General features: G+C 39.1%; 5 protein-coding genes across 6 annotated transcripts; 3 read left to right on the plus strand and 2 right to left on the minus strand.

Moving 5' to 3' along the window:
- The first annotated feature begins 149 nt into the window (after positions 1 to 149).
- On the plus strand, positions 150 to 1,738 carry LOC111496062 (very-long-chain 3-oxoacyl-CoA reductase 1-like). The gene is made up of 3 exons (XM_023146320.1): positions 150 to 981; positions 1,068 to 1,137; positions 1,217 to 1,738. The coding sequence occupies exons 1-3, from the start codon at positions 341 to 343 to the stop codon at positions 1,469 to 1,471; spliced, it is 966 nt and encodes a 321-aa protein (XP_023002088.1). The 5' UTR covers positions 150 to 340; the 3' UTR covers positions 1,472 to 1,738.
- A 424-nt stretch (positions 1,739 to 2,162) lies between these two features.
- LOC111496060 (serine/threonine protein phosphatase 2A 57 kDa regulatory subunit B' theta isoform-like) lies at positions 2,163 to 5,088 on the minus strand. The gene is made up of 2 exons (XM_023146318.1): positions 3,125 to 5,088; positions 2,163 to 2,784 (listed from the first exon to the last, which is right to left on the minus strand). The coding sequence occupies exons 1-2, from the start codon at positions 4,340 to 4,342 to the stop codon at positions 2,425 to 2,427; spliced, it is 1,578 nt and encodes a 525-aa protein (XP_023002086.1). The 5' UTR covers positions 4,343 to 5,088; the 3' UTR covers positions 2,163 to 2,424.
- A 1,013-nt stretch (positions 5,089 to 6,101) lies between these two features.
- LOC111496006 (F-box protein SKIP14-like) lies at positions 6,102 to 9,819 on the plus strand. The gene is made up of 2 exons (XM_023146219.1): positions 6,102 to 7,810; positions 8,400 to 9,819. The coding sequence occupies exons 1-2, from the start codon at positions 6,878 to 6,880 to the stop codon at positions 8,943 to 8,945; spliced, it is 1,479 nt and encodes a 492-aa protein (XP_023001987.1). The 5' UTR covers positions 6,102 to 6,877; the 3' UTR covers positions 8,946 to 9,819.
- An 85-nt stretch (positions 9,820 to 9,904) lies between these two features.
- LOC111496007 lies at positions 9,905 to 12,092 on the minus strand. 2 transcript variants are annotated; one of them, XM_023146220.1, is made up of 2 exons: positions 11,732 to 12,092; positions 9,905 to 11,024 (listed from the first exon to the last, which is right to left on the minus strand). In XM_023146220.1, exons 1-2 carry the CDS (start codon positions 11,871 to 11,873, stop codon positions 10,027 to 10,029), a joined length of 1,140 nt encoding a protein of 379 aa, XP_023001988.1. In that variant the 5' UTR covers positions 11,874 to 12,092; the 3' UTR covers positions 9,905 to 10,026. The 2 variants fall into 2 exon arrangements, with proteins under 2 accessions (XP_023001988.1, XP_023001989.1); XM_023146221.1 differs by having other exon boundaries at positions 9,905 to 11,008; positions 11,732 to 11,853.
- A 622-nt stretch (positions 12,093 to 12,714) lies between these two features.
- Positions 12,715 to 16,722, plus strand: LOC111496465 (trihelix transcription factor GT-1-like). Its single transcript, XM_023146911.1, has 5 exons — positions 12,715 to 13,523; positions 14,035 to 14,073; positions 15,274 to 15,405; positions 15,898 to 16,122; positions 16,237 to 16,722. The coding sequence occupies exons 1-5, from the start codon at positions 12,986 to 12,988 to the stop codon at positions 16,437 to 16,439; spliced, it is 1,137 nt and encodes a 378-aa protein (XP_023002679.1). The 5' UTR covers positions 12,715 to 12,985; the 3' UTR covers positions 16,440 to 16,722.
- Positions 16,723 to 17,445: the final 723 nt, after the last annotated feature.

Here is a 17,445-nt window from a genome sequence, read left to right on the forward strand (position 1 = left end):
TTAAGTCTGTTTTAGTAATAATTCAATTCAAACTATACCCATTAGCTTGTCTCGTCTCATCTTTTTAATAAACTCTTTGGGTCCCATTCCAAGTTGACTTTTCTTCTTTTAAATAACTAAACTTAAAATTCTTTAGAAACATCAAATATTGAAGAGTCGAAGTACGGAGAGGAGGCGCCGGTGGGATTTTGTTTAACCAATTGGTTGGGCAGTGGAAAAGTTCTAATTTTGAGGGAGTTTGCTCATCTACTTCACCGACCCATCATCCGTTTTCATAAATCAAACTCTCTAAACCCTTTAAAACCCAAGTTTCTACGCCCAAAATCTCCCCCATTCAAAGATGGAGGAGCTTCATTGCATTGAGCACCTTAAATCCCAGCCCTTCTGGGTTTGCTTCCTCTTCGCATTGGGTTCTCTCTCCGCTCTCAAACTCTCGGTAATCCTTCTGAAATGGATCTATGTCAATTTCCTCAGACCCCCAAAGAACCTCAAGAGATACGGCTCCTGGGCGCTCGTCACCGGACCCACTGATGGAATCGGCAAGGGTTTTGCTTTTCAATTGGCTCGCAAAGGCCTCAATCTGATTTTGGTCGGTCGGAACCCCGAGAAACTCAAGGACGTTTCCGATTCAATCCTCGCTAAATACGCCAGCATCCAAGTAAAGAACGTCGTCGTTGATTTCTCCGGCGATGTTTCAGAAGGGATTAAGAGGATCAATGAAGCTATTGAAGGGTTGGATGTTGGTGTTTTGATAAACAACGTGGGGGTTTCGTATCCGTACGGGAGGTTTTTTCACGAGGTGGATGAGGAGCTTCTGAAGAACTTAATCAAGGTCAATGTTGAAGGCACCACGAAGGTGACTCAAGCTGTTTTGCCTGGAATGTTGAAGAGGAAGAGAGGTGCCATAGTTAATATTGGTTCTGGTGCTGCCATTGTCATTCCTTCAGATCCCTTATATGCTGTCTATGCCGCTACCAAAGCGTAAGCCCCCTCCATGAAGCTATGCATAAATAATTCCCCTATAATATGTTGGCTGTTACTGGAAGACATGACTGTTGCAATTTCAGGTACATCGATCAATTTTCAAGGTGTTTATATGTGGAGTACAAGAAGAGTGGAATAGATGTGCAATGCCAGGTAAAAATAAGTATCCTGCCAACCAGTCTGAAACAATGTTAAAAAGCACTTTTTGAGCTGTATCTTGTGGTTGATGCAGGTTCCTTTATATGTTGCTACTAAGATGGCATCAATTCGGAGATCGTCCTTCTTCGTTCCCTCGACCGATGGATACGCAGCTGCAGCTCTTCGGTGGATTGGGTACGAGCCTCGCTGCACACCATATTGGCCTCATCAACTTCTCTGGGGTTTGGCGTACTCGTTGCCGGAGTCTGTTGTCGATGGTTGGCGCCTGAAGTTTTGCCTTGGCATCAGAAAGAGAGGACAACTCAAAGACTCCATGAAGAAAGAGTAGGAAGATGCTTAGTTCTAATTTATGGAGAAGAAAGAACCTTTCCCCTTCCCCCCTCCCCCTCCCCCTTAGTGTCGGTTGAAATTTGGCCTAGAAGCATGCTAGATTTGAATGTCTTGAGTTTTATGCTTCTTTGATGACCTTTCAGTATATTTCTTCAATTTTATGCTTCTTTGATGACCTTTCAGTATATTTCTTCAATATATTCTTCCTGTGAAAGGAAAAAGAACATAGATAATGGATGTGCTCCATTTGACTCTTATTATCCAGGAAATTTGCTTTAAATAGTGTTTGAAGAAATATATATCCATTTTAAAACTAAGAAGCAAAGTTTTAAAGACTCGACAAATCACTTATAAAATGCCCGGCTCGGCTGCTACGTAAAAAAAACTTCCCACCTCATTCTGGTAGGAGGTATGGGGGAGGAAACCATGGTTAGCTTTATAAGGCCAACCAGATTAATTAACTTGTCATCCTACAAGAAACGCCACTAGGTAGTCTAATGTTCTACACTAATATCAAACAGGAAGCCATATGAATCTGGCATTACTTTTCATCAAGGACTAGAGCTTTCTACTTTATCAACCTATAAAACATCTCACTCTAGGTATAAACAGACGGTAAAAACTGCGTAATGCTGAACAAACATGCAAATGTAAAGGCATTATTATATGTGCAGGCCGCCAAACATCTAGAATAACATACTGCTCGATAATCTGTGTAAGGCATGGACCGGCTACATAAAGGATTTAAGAACAGCACGCAGGAAAAGTTATAAAGAATTTGCATAATGGACTATGGTTTTTGGACAGAAAAGAACCCCACAAGATATTATCATATAGCAGGTGACAAATCAACGATCCATGGATATTTGACCTAGACTATATGCTACTACAGCATACTTCATCACAATCAACAAAGGTCGGGTAAATGGAAGTAAATATCTCTTACTCTCACTAAATTGATGCTGTTCCAGTGGGTAATTTATGAGAAACAAGCACGGCTTCATTACTTGCAGCTTTCTTCGCAGCAAGCTCCTCTAGACGTTTCCATGTGGCTTCTTGTCTTGCTTTTACCTCATTTTCCTTCAATTCGTCTTCCTGAAACTTGACTAAGCATTCCTTGAGAAGATCAGGATCAAGATCATAAAATATCTTCCGGACATTCAAAGTCAAGCTATGAACAGCCTGATTCCAGTGACTTCTGGCATTCTTTTCCAGAGCTGGAAAGATTATGGGCAGTATGATCTTGCGGTTTTCCTTGATCAAATTTTCAATGTGATCATTATTCCACAAGAATAGCGCCCTTTCTGCTACCTGGGAAAGCAAAAAGCTGCATTAGCGTAGGATTCAAGATTCAAGAACGTATGGAAGTTCACACCCCTAGGCAACATCTCTAAATCAAGTACTTCATTCTAGGCTCCACATGCCAAATACCCAGGAGTTGTAATGCCACAAGTCCCCCAGAGTGAGATGTTTTTCTAGCGGAAAAGTTTATTGGAACTATGGAAAATAACAAAAATGAGGAAATAGACGATCTTCTCACAGCAGTATTACCTAATTCACATCCTTAAACATTCAAACTTCCTGCTTACTAATTACAAGCTTACAAATAGCGACAGGTGAAATCCAAGCAATCAATAAAAGCAACTAGTACCTGAAAATGTGGACAGTTTAGACACCGAGCAATCCGGCGAAACAGGGGTACCATACAGCGCTGAAACTCTGGAAGTTGAGTAGCTTCTAATACTTCTTCCAACTCACTGAGGAACATTACTTCTTTTGAACTATTTGTAACTGGCCAATACTTCAATAAACCTCTTATGACTGTATCAGCAAGCTTGCAATCTTTCTCAACAAATTGTGTGATGCAGTATGATAACTGCTGATGGTACATAGCTAGGCATTTTGGTTTATGCAAAGGAATCAAAGCACGAATAAGGAATAACTTGTGCTCTTCTTTAAGAGGAAGAGCGAACCCATTGATGATGCTTCCCAAAATTTCCAAGAGTTCAGCTATCCCATTATGCTTTTCTGTCTCGAAAATAAATCGATAAAATATGTTATTTATGACTTTTCTAATAAAAGGTCGGTGTACCATAAACTTCCCATAGATACGGTGCAGAATAGTTTTCAAGTATTCTCTTTCTCTAGGATCTTCAGAGTCAAACAAATCCAGCAGTTTCAGAATGAATGAATGATCGATGTATCTTTTAGCCAATTTCGCATCCATCTCAGGTGAGGCCACAAATCTGAGAAAGAATTCATAAACAATTTGCAAATGAGGCCATGCAGGATCCATGGACGGCTCCTCCTCCTCCAAATCAAAACCTTCCACAATTTTGTTCTCGCGCGATTGAGGGCTCATTGTTCTAAATAAATTAAGGGAGACCATTTTTATAACTTCCTGAATGACAATTTCAGTAAACTTGCTATTGACAGAAGTTACATAATCCACAATCTCCAACAAAGTTTGTCGCTTGATCTCCTTCTCTTTAAGGTGCTTTGTTGGGTCACTGAAGTCGAACAAAAAGCAGCATAGATTCAGTTTCTTAACAAACAAATTCTGCTTTTCAGAGTTTGGAACTTCCCTAAACCCGGGCAATGGCTCATACGAAGATGTGGGAATTCCATTCAGTTTTGTATTTGCACCTTTATTAGCCTTGCTACCATGATTTTTCCCAACATCTTGGACAGGGTTCGTGGCTGGAAAAGAAGAAACCAAATTTGCTGACTTGCCAGATGCTAAATCATTACTTCTTGAACTGGCAGAAGCATAAGCAGTAGAAGGTGCCGTATGGCCTCCACCATGTTCCCTACTCTCAGCATTCTTCGATGATTTTCGGGGAAGCTTACTAAATATCTGTTTGATCATAATTCATATAAACCTATAAAGTAACAGAAAAGTAAAACGCTCTTTTCTTTGGCCTCCAAAAGTTGTTGAGCGCTACTACAATTCTATCAATCCAGAAAGCACTCCATTTTTCCCATGTAAACCGGAGGAAGCAGTAATCATAGCAGGCACTTTACCAGCATAAACGAAATGAACCAAGCAAACCAAAGCCACCCTTTTCGTCTAAACAGTAAGCAGACTCATCCCAGAACCCTGTCCTGAACTCATTTGATTCAACAAAACACCAAGAAGCGTAATCGAACATATAATCGGCGATTCCGGAAAACCTAGTCAGCGTGCTTTGACCCCAGATTTGAATCCAAACACCCGAACGACCAGAACACTCAATACCGAAGATCTGAAATCCCGTTCCGAAAACGATTCTAAAAAATCCCCAGTCAAAAAAGAGAGCGAATTAAGCAACAATCAACACATATCCGTCGGAATTCTTCCGGCCAAGTCAGTCTTAGGGTTCAATTTGAAATTGAAAACAAAAACACGAAAGCGAAGGGTGGGGATTTGGAATGGCGACGAGATACAAAAAAGGCCAAGCGAGAACAGGGGAACAGAGAGCCCCAGAATCCGATAAAAGGAAGGATTTGTAAGGGGGGAAATGGGTTCCGAAATACTTACAGAGAGAGAGAGTAGTGGGTCTCTGCTTCGCGTTTTCTCCTCTTTGTGGCTTCCGCTGTTGACTGATATTTCGAATCAACAAATAAACCCCTTTTTTTTTTTTAGTTCCAGTGGTGGATGCCCAATCACAATGGGCCTCTTCCCTAATAAATTCGAATTTGTTGTATATATATACACGTAGATGTTGATTTATAAATTAAAAACCACAACTTTATTGTGATTTATATATAATACATATTATTTAGTTTGAATTCAACGTTTGACTTATTATATCAGTTGAATTATGCTTACAATGTCAATTAAAAATGATTCAATTTAATTTGAATTAAATCTGACCCATGGAAGATATTTTTATTTTTATTTATTTAATAGAAAATGGGAAAAACAATTTTTGCTAATTTATATCATATTGGAATTTAAATTTGATCTAGTCCGACTGTTTTTATAATATTTTAAAATTTAGAAACAAAATATTATTATTATTTTAAACTGAGCTCCTATCGCAACAAACACGCGAGAAGCGAGAAATCCAACTGCAGAGATCCATCGTAATCCAAAACTACAATTTTGAACCGTCCGATCAAACAAATTCAACCCAAAGCCCAAACCTCATCAACTCCAACGGGCCCACATCACGCTGCCAAAGTCAATGCCGTCGGTCTGATCAACATCCAACGCCCATAAGAGAGCATCGTTGTTGAAATCAAAGCTGCAACGTATTAGATTCCCGCTCCCGCCACAACGCAACCACTGGCATTCAACCAACACGTGTCATTTTCTCTTTCACTCTCTCTTTCAATGCGGACGATTCACCGTTACACTTCGGTTTCTCCTCTCTCTAATTTTTTATTTATTTAAAATTAAAGCCCTATTTTTACACTTTAATCTACCCACTTCCAAACATTTAAATTATATAATTTTAATAAATCTCAAAATTAATCTATATGTATTAATTTAATGAATTTTATTTTATTTTCAATGTGTGTGAAAAAAATGAAAGTAATTTTTTTTATTAGATATTTGTTATTATTAAGAATTAAAAAAAAAAAAAAAAGAGATTTTTGACGCTTTTCACGTTGTAGAGAGCCTTATAATTTAACCTTTTGTTTTGTTTTATCGCACTTTCCTGCACTTTCTCTCTCTCAACTCGATCGGCAGGTTCCTTACCCTCCGCGCTCGCTCGCTCTCTCTCTTGGAGTCGAATTTCCTCTCGAGAAAGATAATCGTTTTTCTCTTTTTCCGTCTAAAATTCCCATCCAGAGAAAATCTTCATTGCCGAGGATTCGATTCCAAGAGATCCATACTTTGTTTCTCGATTACTTCATCTGTTCTTCATATGGTATCGTTCTTCATCACTTTGTTTTTTCTTCTCTTTGCTCATCACATTCTAAGGTTTTTCATGTCCTACTCTTTCTTCAACCGCTCCGGTTACGTTTGATTGTTTGTTTGTTTTTTTTTTCTTCTTTTCGAATCTGCTGGTTTGTTTGCCTCTAACTACTTCTGATTCAGGAATTTAGGTGAATATAGAAAAAACGAAAACGATTAATAGTTGAATTAGTTTGAGTTAATTTTAAAAGCGAAAAAGATTGTCGTTGTTTCTTATTATGTAGATACTTTCGACGCGATTGATCATCGTTCCCCCTCCCCCAATTTTTGATCGAGCTAAGAACGTTTTTTTTTTTCCGCAAGAAACTCTGAATTTCTGGTGCGTTGTTTTAGTCTGCCATCCAAATTAGGGGTTTCTTGTAATTATTTATCACTTTTCCTTTTGTCTTCCCCTTCTATTTCATTTCCCATGCCTTTCGCCTTTTTTTCGTAGTTTTTTCTTGGAGAATTTTGGGAATTTAGGGTTGTAGATTTAGGTTGGGGTAGGTAGGATCCGTGATGGCTCTTAATTTCTCTTGTCGTCCTATCTTTCCCTTGCACCATTCTGAGGACAATTTAGTTTCTCCAATGAGGATTGCCAATGGTTATATTGTTGATGGCATTCATGAGAACAATGCCGAAAGCTGTGGAAGGCTATTTCATCTTGGCCGGGAGGTGGATGCTTGTTTTGATCGTGGAAAGGATATATGTTCAGATAGTTCGCAGGGCCCTGGCACCGAGGACATTCTTGATGTTTTACCTGCTGATCCATTTGGCATGGATATAAGTACCACTTTTACAGCAATTACAGGATGGCTTAAGGACATGGAAGTGGACTATGCTGAGTGTGTCAGCGACAGGGGTGGTGCTGGCGAAGGGAACGCTGAATTATTTGCAGGTCTGAATTTTATTTGGAACAACGCTCTGAAGTTCCAAGCCTTTCCCGAGATTAAAAGAATTGTTCAGAAGCCTAATCCGATGTGTAGCTGTGATGGGTGTCTGGATGGAAAGGAAACTGGCGATGTGACCTGCTGTTGTGATTTTGGATCCATTTGTAGTGTGACTGAAGTATCTTCTGCTAATGACGATCCTCCTAGCTATTGTGAGCAGCAGGTTGCAGAATGTCAGGAGCAGAATTGCATCTATTGGGAGGTAGATGGAGGAGCTCCTCATGAAGGCTTAAGCTTTGCTCTTTATTATTTAGGTGTTCAGGATCTCTGCTCTATTGGAAGGGTTTGCCGATCTCTGCATTCAGTCGTACAGGGGGACCCCCTTTTATGGACGAACATTCACATAGATCAACCATTGAACGAGAAGATAAGTAATGACATTCTTTTGCAATTAACTAACAGGGCTCTAGGTAACCTGCAATGCTTGAGTCTGGTGGAATGCCCAAGAATTACAGACGAGGGCCTGAAGTGCGTGCTTGAAAGCAATCCTAGGCTGACAAAAGTACGCATAACTTCTTCCATTTTTTGCTCTTTCATAATTAGCTGAATTGTCTCGTTGTTTAATTTGAAATTCCTGTCTTTGCATGATCCATTTACATTCAGATTCACAGTTTATTTTCCTTTATATTGGCACTTGGATATGTTACCTACCTAGCTTGATGTTATGAATCACTGCTAGAAAGCCTTGTACATACTTTTTACTTTCTGTTATTTAGGTTTCTTTTTTGAGTTTGAACATTTCCTGAGTTTCCTAATGATGTTATTTCGAAGCAGAAGTTTCTTTATTGACACATTGAACTGGAATTACTAATCTAGGTTAGTTAGGATGTCTTATGCTAAAAGCCACAAAGTTGCTCATGTCAGCATTCGCATTAGTGTTTTTAAAATTGGTACAGGGATATTCGTAGGACACGTCAACAAGATTTATCTTTGACACGCGTTTGATCCTAACACTTGGCAAAAAAAATAGTTTCCACCAGGGGCGCTATTTTGTGCAAAGTGTGAATATGCAACTTCTTAGCACTACATCATGCTATAATTTACTGACCGAGCATGTTACTAAAATATTTGTCCTTTGCATGTTTATGCAGTTGTCTGTTCCTGGATGTACTAGACTCAGTATTGAAGGAGTTATTAGTAGCTTGAGGGCTTTCAAGTTGACAAGTACCCAAGGAGTGAAACGTCTAAGAATCGGTGGATTATATGGGGTGACACAAGAACATTTTAAAGAGTTGAAGTTCTTATTGGGAAGTGACTGCAACCTCATGCAGGAAAGTTCTTATAAGCCACATTTTTATCACAGGGGAAACTTTTATGTATCTTGTGATGATGAACGCGCTATTGATATTGAAATTTGTCCAAGATGCGAAAACCCGAGGCTTGTCTATGATTGCCCAGCAGATGGTTGTCCGGGAGGCGGACTTGCAACTCAGGCATGTAGGGCTTGCACTCTTTGTATACCGCGGTGTGTCCAGTGTGGTCGATGTGTTAATGAGAATGAGTATGTGGAAACATTTACTTTGGAATTGCTTTGCTCAGATTGCTGGAAGCCATTACTGAAGTGTAGAGAGAAACAGGATTGCAGGGATCAATCTGCGCCTGTGGAACAGGAAGATGGCTTTTTTCTACATGGCTAGAAGGGCAACGTGCACTTCATGGGAAAAAAGAAAAAAAAAAGAGAAAAAACCACAAAAAAAGAGCTTCCTTCAGGTTCTCTTTCTGGCAGCTGCCATGTTAATCATATCAAGAGTTGAAGGGGACGAAGACGAAAAGCCAAAAAAATATATTATATATATATATATATCCAGTGTTGAATGGTACTTTAAGAGAATAAGTAGCAAATCAAATTAGTGAGTGAGGCAAGGAATAAGACGAACAGTCTGACTTTTTACTATCGCTGTTTGATGTATATATATTGTTGATCAAGCTTGGATGAAGACCTCTGTGTGGATCTAGGATCTTAATCGTACCATTAATAATGAATGGTGTCTCTATTCTACAAGGATGTACTCTGCCCTGACTAAGCTCAGCTCTGAGGCTATCAGAAAAAGGAACACAAGCTGATATCGGTCCAATATCCTGAGTTTCTGGTATCTGCATGGTATGTGGGAAGTTTGGCGTCTCTGTTATAGTCTTGGTATCTTCATGAATAAAGCTGGCCGTGGATGGGATTTCTTCTTGGCCTTGTACATTCTCAGGTGCTTTACGCTGTTTATCGAAGTTGCTTCGGCACCCTTCCAAGCTGCTCGATAGAACTCATCTCAACATTTTGATTTGATGCAAGTATATCCTCCTTTCGTCATCCTGCATTACTTTTGCTTGTGTTGGACTAACCTGTGGATCTGGACAGGGGGATGAAATAAACAATAAATGTTATTGTATATGTGGAAGTTGTGTACTTCCTCTTGGCTAGGCCAGTTCTAGCCTAATTATCACCAAAAATAAACTCTCAGGCCTGTTTCTTATTGTTTTGATTATATAATTGAACATCCTTTGGCCTGTTTACAGAAATGCTTTTTAGATGTTAACCAGATTTTGCATGCCATTGTCATCATGAGAACATCAATGCAGACACCAAAGAAAGGGCGGCTCATACCAATCATAGGCTAAAATTGAATGTGTATTAAATATTACCACCCATGAAATCATGGAACAAATACATGTTGGGAAATGGAATTCCGAGACAGAGGAAACAATACATCACATTCAAACCAAAAATCATCGGTAAAATTCAACATGCCCAGCTATCTCCCTGCAAAGCAATTTGGCGTCGCTTGCCAACTTTATGCTCTTAGAAATTGCAACTCCAGTCTGCTTGTGTGTGGATGTTGGCTTATACGACTCGACCTCCTCCTCTCTTCCCAATGATAAAGCCTCCCTTGCAGGAACAACATTTTCCCACCAAAATTCCCTTAACATTTCATGAATCAATTCCCAGTAACCACGTTCTCTACAAACGCGAAATATCGTGCTTCCATTTGGTGTCCAGCAGTACAAATCCGCCCACTCCCTGTCCATTATCTCCAACTGACCCTGTACCTGTGGCATGTAATAGAAAGGCATGGTCGACCAGGGCAGTCCCTTCTCGGGCTTTCCCTTGTTGTATGGACATTTGACTTCCAGGATCCCACCTCCTTGAAAGCATCCCAATAGGCCGTCGGGGGACGCGCCTAGCCATTCCAATTGCTGTTCAGAGTGAGTTGCAAATCCTAAAAAGCTCACATCTCGCCCTGTGATGCTTTTATACCGATGGATGGCATTTTCTTCATTGAGCACACCCCACTCCATGGCATACTGCTGTCGTGCTTCTGGTTTTTTAATCTCTGAAGGAAACACTTTCTCATGCCATAGCTCAAAGCGACGGCTTCCTTTCCAGAAGCCTAAGGCTGTGCTGAATGTGCTAGTAGTCAGCTTGTCTCTCCTCAGCGCAAACCATTCTTCTGAACGCTGAGGGGCATCCGATGGGGTGACCTGGGAAGCTACAATCAAAGCTGAGGGTAAACGGATGAGCAGTGGGTTGGTTACGGATTTAGGCGGTGAGATGCTTGTTGAAAAGGTTCTTGAACCATTCCATTGCTTTCGTTTTGAGAACAGCCTTGCATTTGATCTAGGATGTGTGCAGCAGATTCTAGCAATAGAGGTGTTGCTCATTGTTGACAAAAGGGCAGTGTCGATTGAAGAGTTACTTTGATGAGGCGTCCTGCAAAACCAACAGACTGCTAAAGGTTCAGCCAAGAAAATTAGGCTAAACAGCTTTTGCTGGTGAAGCATAAAAAAAGTACAAACAATTATTATAGCCATGGTGTTGACGAGCTTGTTACCTTCTATGAAGAAAAGAATCAATTTCTACTCTTCTTCATAGCAACAAGCGACTTGGCATGCAAGAAAACAATCTAAAACAGTGAAAGGAATCTTCTCAACACTTCAAGAAATGACTTGCTTCAATTTTGGATGCTATAAGCAATCAAATTTTTACCAAATGCGTGAAGTTCTCCCAAGGACAATGCAGAGTTTATAAATTTCAAATTCACAAATGATAAATCCAAGATATATATTTAGCTCTTTTCAAGAAATGAACTCTATGTATAGTACTTTCTTTCTGTTTCTCTAGCCCTAGAAAACTTTGATTCGAACTTCATGAATGATTTTAGACATAAAATTGGAAGTACGAAGTTGAAGATAACAAGATTAACTTTCAAGAACAGAAAGTTGAAAAAGAAAATGATATCATAAGGGCGCCAACAGTAAGAATGCCAAGCTGAAAAACTTGTTTCTAATCTTCATGAAGTAGAAGATAAAGACGGAGAAAAAGAAGAAAAACCATCTGAATATTGAAACGGGAACCCAAGCGTAAGCCCGAAACCGAATCAAAATACATACAATAACAGGAAACGAGTAGCAGATAAGGTGTTTGATAAAGTACCCGAAAGAGAAGTTGAGCTGAAAGCATCAACTTGAGGAGGTGAAAATGAAGCGACGCGCGGCAATCGATTGAAAGAGGAATCTGCATGAAGAAAACTTCGAGACGCAACAGATTGAGAAAAGGAGACCGCAGCGAGCTTCATCCTTCAATTAGCAGATTATAGAACAGAGGAGAGAGGCGCCATAGAAATTAAACTTGAAGCTCGAGCTGGTAATTGCGTAGATGGTGGGTTTAGGGGTGCAAATAAATTGCATTGAGGGTTTCTTCCGCCGGTGCAAACCAGGGTCGGGCCCCTTTTCTGTACAAAATTTTGATTACAAGTTCTCAACTTTTGGGCCGTCTGCAAATCTCGCTTGGGATATTATTTAGAAGATAAGGTTTCTAATATATATATATATTATTATTTTTTAAAACAAAAAAATAATATAACTTTTGGTCAAGGGCTTCAATGGTGTAATTTCTAGCTCATTAATTAAATTGCTTTAATTATAAAATTGTTTTTATTTTTATTTTTATATTTCCATTAAGTTTTTATTAGCTATTTAATTTAAATGCCCATTTAGGGGTTATTTTAAATCTAAATTTATTAAACAACATGGATTTATTTTCTTAATATTTAGATATTCCCTCAGTAAAAAAGAAAAACACTCGAAACCATTATAGATAAGTCAAATTATGGTGCAAGAAATGACGATTTATATTTTCAAAAGAAAAAAAAGCCTTAATTTTTTTAGTGTAAAAGACGAGTACCATTTGCCTAGAATAAATTGATAAATAAATAAATAATACATGCGTTATACCAATTATATCATATTTGATACTAATAGGATTTGTATATTTGTATGATAATGTGATAATACTGATTAATGATATTGGACTAATATGGATTAAATCAAATTTAGAGAATAATAATAATAATAAAAGGAAAAAAAGAAAAAAGAAATCCTAAATTCCAAAAAAGTCATAAAAATTCATAATTTCTCTATTTCTACTTTTTATCCGTACGATTATTCCCTGTTTCTCCGGCATCACACGCGACCTTCGCCTCTTTGCCTTTCCCTGTTCACTGGCTTCAACCCTCAGACTTACGGTCTACGGACCTGCAAGGACTCAGTCTGAGCTCACAGTCCCTGAAAGTTAAAGAGAAATGGAAATTCAACCCACTGCTCCTCAATCCTAACCTGTGGGTTCATCGGTAATACCCTCCAAGTCCCATCTTCCTCGAAATTTGACGGAATCCCCTGATTCAGAGGTATGTACTTGTCTGATAAGCCTCGCCCAATCGATATTTACAAAGAAGAAGGCAGCAGAGATATGATGATCGAGGTGGCTTCTAATGGCGACCATCATATTCAACCTCATCAGCCACAACAGACTCATCAGCAGCACCAAATGATGCTCGGCGATAGCAGTGGTGAGGATCATGAAGTCAAGGCGCCGAAGAAGCGGGCGGAGACTTGGGTTCAGGATGAGACGAGAAGCTTAATTTCACTACGAAGGGGGATGGATGGATTGTTCAATACCTCGAAATCGAACAAGCATTTGTGGGAGCAGATATCGGCTAAGATGAGGGAAAGAGGCTTTGATCGCTCTCCGACTATGTGTACTGATAAGTGGAGGAACTTGCTGAAGGAGTTCAAGAAGGCTAAACACCACGACAGGGGAAGTGGCTCTGCTAAGATGTCGTATTACAAGGAGATTGAAGAAATTTTGAAGGAGAGAAGCAAAAATGCGCAGTACAAGAGCCCTACGCCACCCAAGATTGATTCCTACATACAATTCTCAGACAAAGGTAACTTTCGATTCTTGGCATTGGGAGGGTGAATGGGATGGTGCTATGCGGCGAATCTCAACATTCAGGAAAATTCATCACCCACAAACTTTAGGTCTACTTTCACTATTTAGCAATACCTTAATGTTATAATTCTCCGCAAACTTATTCCTTCAAACATGCTGTGTTCTGATTTATGAACAATTATAGTACTAGGATATCATCCCTAAAAGGGTTCAGCTGTATATATGAAGATATTTGGATTTGGAAATGATATATCCATCTGAATTGACGTTAGTAGTGTAGAAATTTAAAGTGGTTCTTTATTTTGTTGTTCTTAGTCTTCTCGGGGGGTGGGGGATCATCTTTGTTTTCTGTTTTCTTTCCTTAATCAGGTAAAAAAAATTATCTTTAAGTTAGTTAGGTTCGTGAAATATGATGTGCAAATAGTAGGAGCAGTAGGTTTTTGATTAGTCTGGTTTTGGGGTCACAAGAGAACTGTGACAAGCATTGTAATTTTATCCCAATGCAGGAATTGAGGATAATGCTCTATCGTTTGGACCTGTCGAAGGTACGATCTACTTGTTATTTGCTGTTACTTTAATGTTATTTGTTTTACTATTGTCTTCACATAATATTTGCTAGCACTCATCATTCAACTTTGAGTTTTTTTGTGTGGCTGTTGATAGTTTCTAGCATTCATCATTCAACTTTTACTTTTCTGGAAGGGATGGAGAATGGCAAAGAAAATCACACGTAGTGGATTTGCTGTTTAATTGTGGAGGGAGATTCTAGTATGCACCACATATAATTATAAAACTGCCTGTGGAAACTTGAGATTTCTAGTTTACATTTTTCAAGAGTGACATTATGTAAAAGTTGAATTCTTGGCATACTAGGAAGAAAAGGACAGAACTGATAGTACAATGAGGATCATATCAACGGTTGTAGCACGTTCTAAGCTGGTGGGATCTCTTGCACCATAGAATCATACCATGATTATAATTCCTATGATTCTGTATAGATATAGAATAAACTCATTAGCTGCTTTAGAACATGACTTGACTGAACAAGGCATATGCCATGCAATTAATTTCTCGTGTGCATCTAAAATTGGTTCCTATGTCCAGGGTATAATTTTTCAGTATATGAAAATATGTTCAGCACATCTCACTTTGTTGTGCCTGTTGACGAAGCAACCATTTGGGTAATGTCAATTAAGTATTAGTCTCATCACTGTCGATTTTCAGGCCTATTTGGCATATTACACTATCCCTGATATCTGATTGAGACTCCTAGCATACAGCACTTGAAGTGTTGCTTTTTTAACAGTTCAGTTGTTACAAATAAACCCATAATTTTTTTTTTTTTGGTCTTATCGGTGAAAATTTTAATTCAATGCTCCTGTGACCAAATTGATGGTTTTAAAATTAGAGAACCGTCGAGTTACACCTTCGTTTGAGTTTCTTGAATTTCTTGTTCACCTGGAAGATTGAATTCTGTTCTCTTCTTGGTGCAACCACATCATATATCTTGTCTAAATAACCCTGCCCTCAAATTGATTTAGTATGTACTAAAGATTTTTTATCGCAAAAGTTTACTGTTGATGAATAAAGTGTAATCTCTACTGTGAGTTTATTTTCATGTAGTTCATAATTTCCGATTATGAGATTGCAAATAAGAAAAAATGTTGTAGTGCAATTCAATTTTTATACCACGTTCTTAATATAAACAAGAAAAAAAGTTTTCTCCTAAGTTTCCTTGCATGCAGCTGGTGGCAGGCCCTCACTCAATCTTGAAAGACAGCTGGATCACGATGGACATCCCCTTGCCATCACAGCAGCTGATGCAGTTGCTGCAACAGGCATCCCACCTTGGAATTGGAGAGAGGCACCCGGAAATGGTAGTATTGCGGAACCACAACTCAACCATTTTGAATATTATGTTGACATTACGTTCTAGACTATAGCTATACTCCTGTAGGTTTAGGCCCTGAGTTTACGCATTAGCAATCTCGGTATTAAGATTTGGCTTTGCATTTCACTCAAAATAATTCTATATTAAAGCTGCCTTCTTCTTTAAAAATATTCTTTTCGATTCCATTCACGATTCAGCTGCTAAAGCCTGTAGTATTTTGGAAACTACAATTTTGAACACATTGTCACAGGTCCCCTTATATGATGATACATAAGTTTGTAGTTGGTGGCTGTGCGCATACCTTAATTATTGTTTGACCCATCATTTGGATTAAACAAATATGTGGGCAAGAAGATTCACTTCTGAGTGTCAGTCAGAGGGTCTCTTGTAAAAACCAATCCTGCCATTGTTTGAGCTGCATGCTGCTTTTGAACCTTTAATCGTTCCAGTTTCTGTCTATTTACCACCTTCTTGGCAGGTGGGGAAGGTCAGGCATTTGGCGGGAGAGTTATAACAGTCAAGTGGGGAGACTACACAAGAAGAATCGGTGTTGATGGCACCTCAGAAGCCATCAAAGAGGCAATCAAGTCTGCATTTAGGTTGAGAACTAAACGTGCATTTTGGTTGGAGGATGAGGACCAGGTTGTCAGAAGTCTGGACAGGGACATGCCTTTAGGAAACTACACTCTTCACCTTGATGAAGGTACCCCTTCTTGTGTTTGCATTGACTGTTATGATTCTTGTAAACATTATAGCACTAAGCTGCGGATTTTGGGGAAAGTAATGCATGTAAGAGCAGTTGAACTTCTAATTTCAGGGTTGGCTGTTAAAATCTGCCTCTATGATGAATCTGACCACTTACCAGTACATACTGAAGAAAAAATATTTTACACTGAAGATGAGTACCGAGAATTTTTAGCTCGCCGGGCCTGGACGTGCCTTCGGGAGTTTGATGGGTATAGAAACATCGATAATATGGATGATCTACGTCCTGGTGCATTATACCGCGGTGTAAGTTGAGCAAATGCACAATTATGCCAATATGTTAAAAGAATCTTGGCTTCAGTGCCCCCTTGATTGTGGGACTTGGTTTTAGTACTCCGTCTTTACTTGTAATCCATACACTAAATCCATCCATGCAAACAACTATGGCGTTTGTGCACAGACTCTGCTTGTGCAATTTTGACAGGTTATCTTCTCCCTGTGTATATAATATGGATTGTTGGCAGTATCTGTACAGAGAATGCATGTTTTAGAGGGTGTCTATGGAATACATATATGTGAAGCGATACCATTACTTTTATTGTTCCTTCAACCAAGCTGAAGATTATTGCTGCCGCACAACTGAACCCATCTTTTGATTATAACAGCTTATTAGTGGATCATTATGTTTAAAGGTCAGTAACAGAACTGTGTTTAGTTTGGATCTGAGAAGAATTTGTCGATGGAAGGCATAATCTGAGGGGGTCTTGTTCTTGAGGAACTTTCTAAGGCCATGCTTTGAATTCCTCTCACCTTCGAAGTTATCAAGAACTCCTGCAGCTCTCTTCTGTTTGATAACCCTGACATGTTCATTCATTAGATTTCTGAATAGAAAGCTCCCCTGTTCTTCTCTTGATCAACATTATACACTCATATTTTGTACAACTTGAAATATTTAGCTGACTTCAGGGTTGGTGGTGGGTATGTTTCTAACAAGCTGCATCCCACAGATGCCAACACCCACACCAACTGCAGCAAAGAGAGGATACACCTGCAAATATACATTCAAGGAAATAAACATCTGGTTGGTAAAGTTATTTGTTTTCTTTATGGTTTTCTCAGCAGAGCCAAACAGAAAGTAATGGAAAATGAAAGGGAAAAGAAACTCAGGCTTTACCCATCTGTTGGCAGTGGCCATGGCAGCAGTGAGAAGAGAATGTATGTGAAGAATTGTGCAGCGGAGGAAGAAAGACAATGAAGTCCAAATGAGAGTATAACTCAATTGGTTAAAATGTACCTTTTACTAAGAAGTAGTCAAATGGTA

Source organism: Cucurbita maxima, unplaced genomic scaffold, assembly GCF_002738345.1.
Source record: "Cucurbita maxima cultivar Rimu unplaced genomic scaffold, Cmax_1.0 Cma_Scf00022, whole genome shotgun sequence".
Taxonomy (NCBI): domain Eukaryota; kingdom Viridiplantae; phylum Streptophyta; class Magnoliopsida; order Cucurbitales; family Cucurbitaceae; genus Cucurbita; species Cucurbita maxima.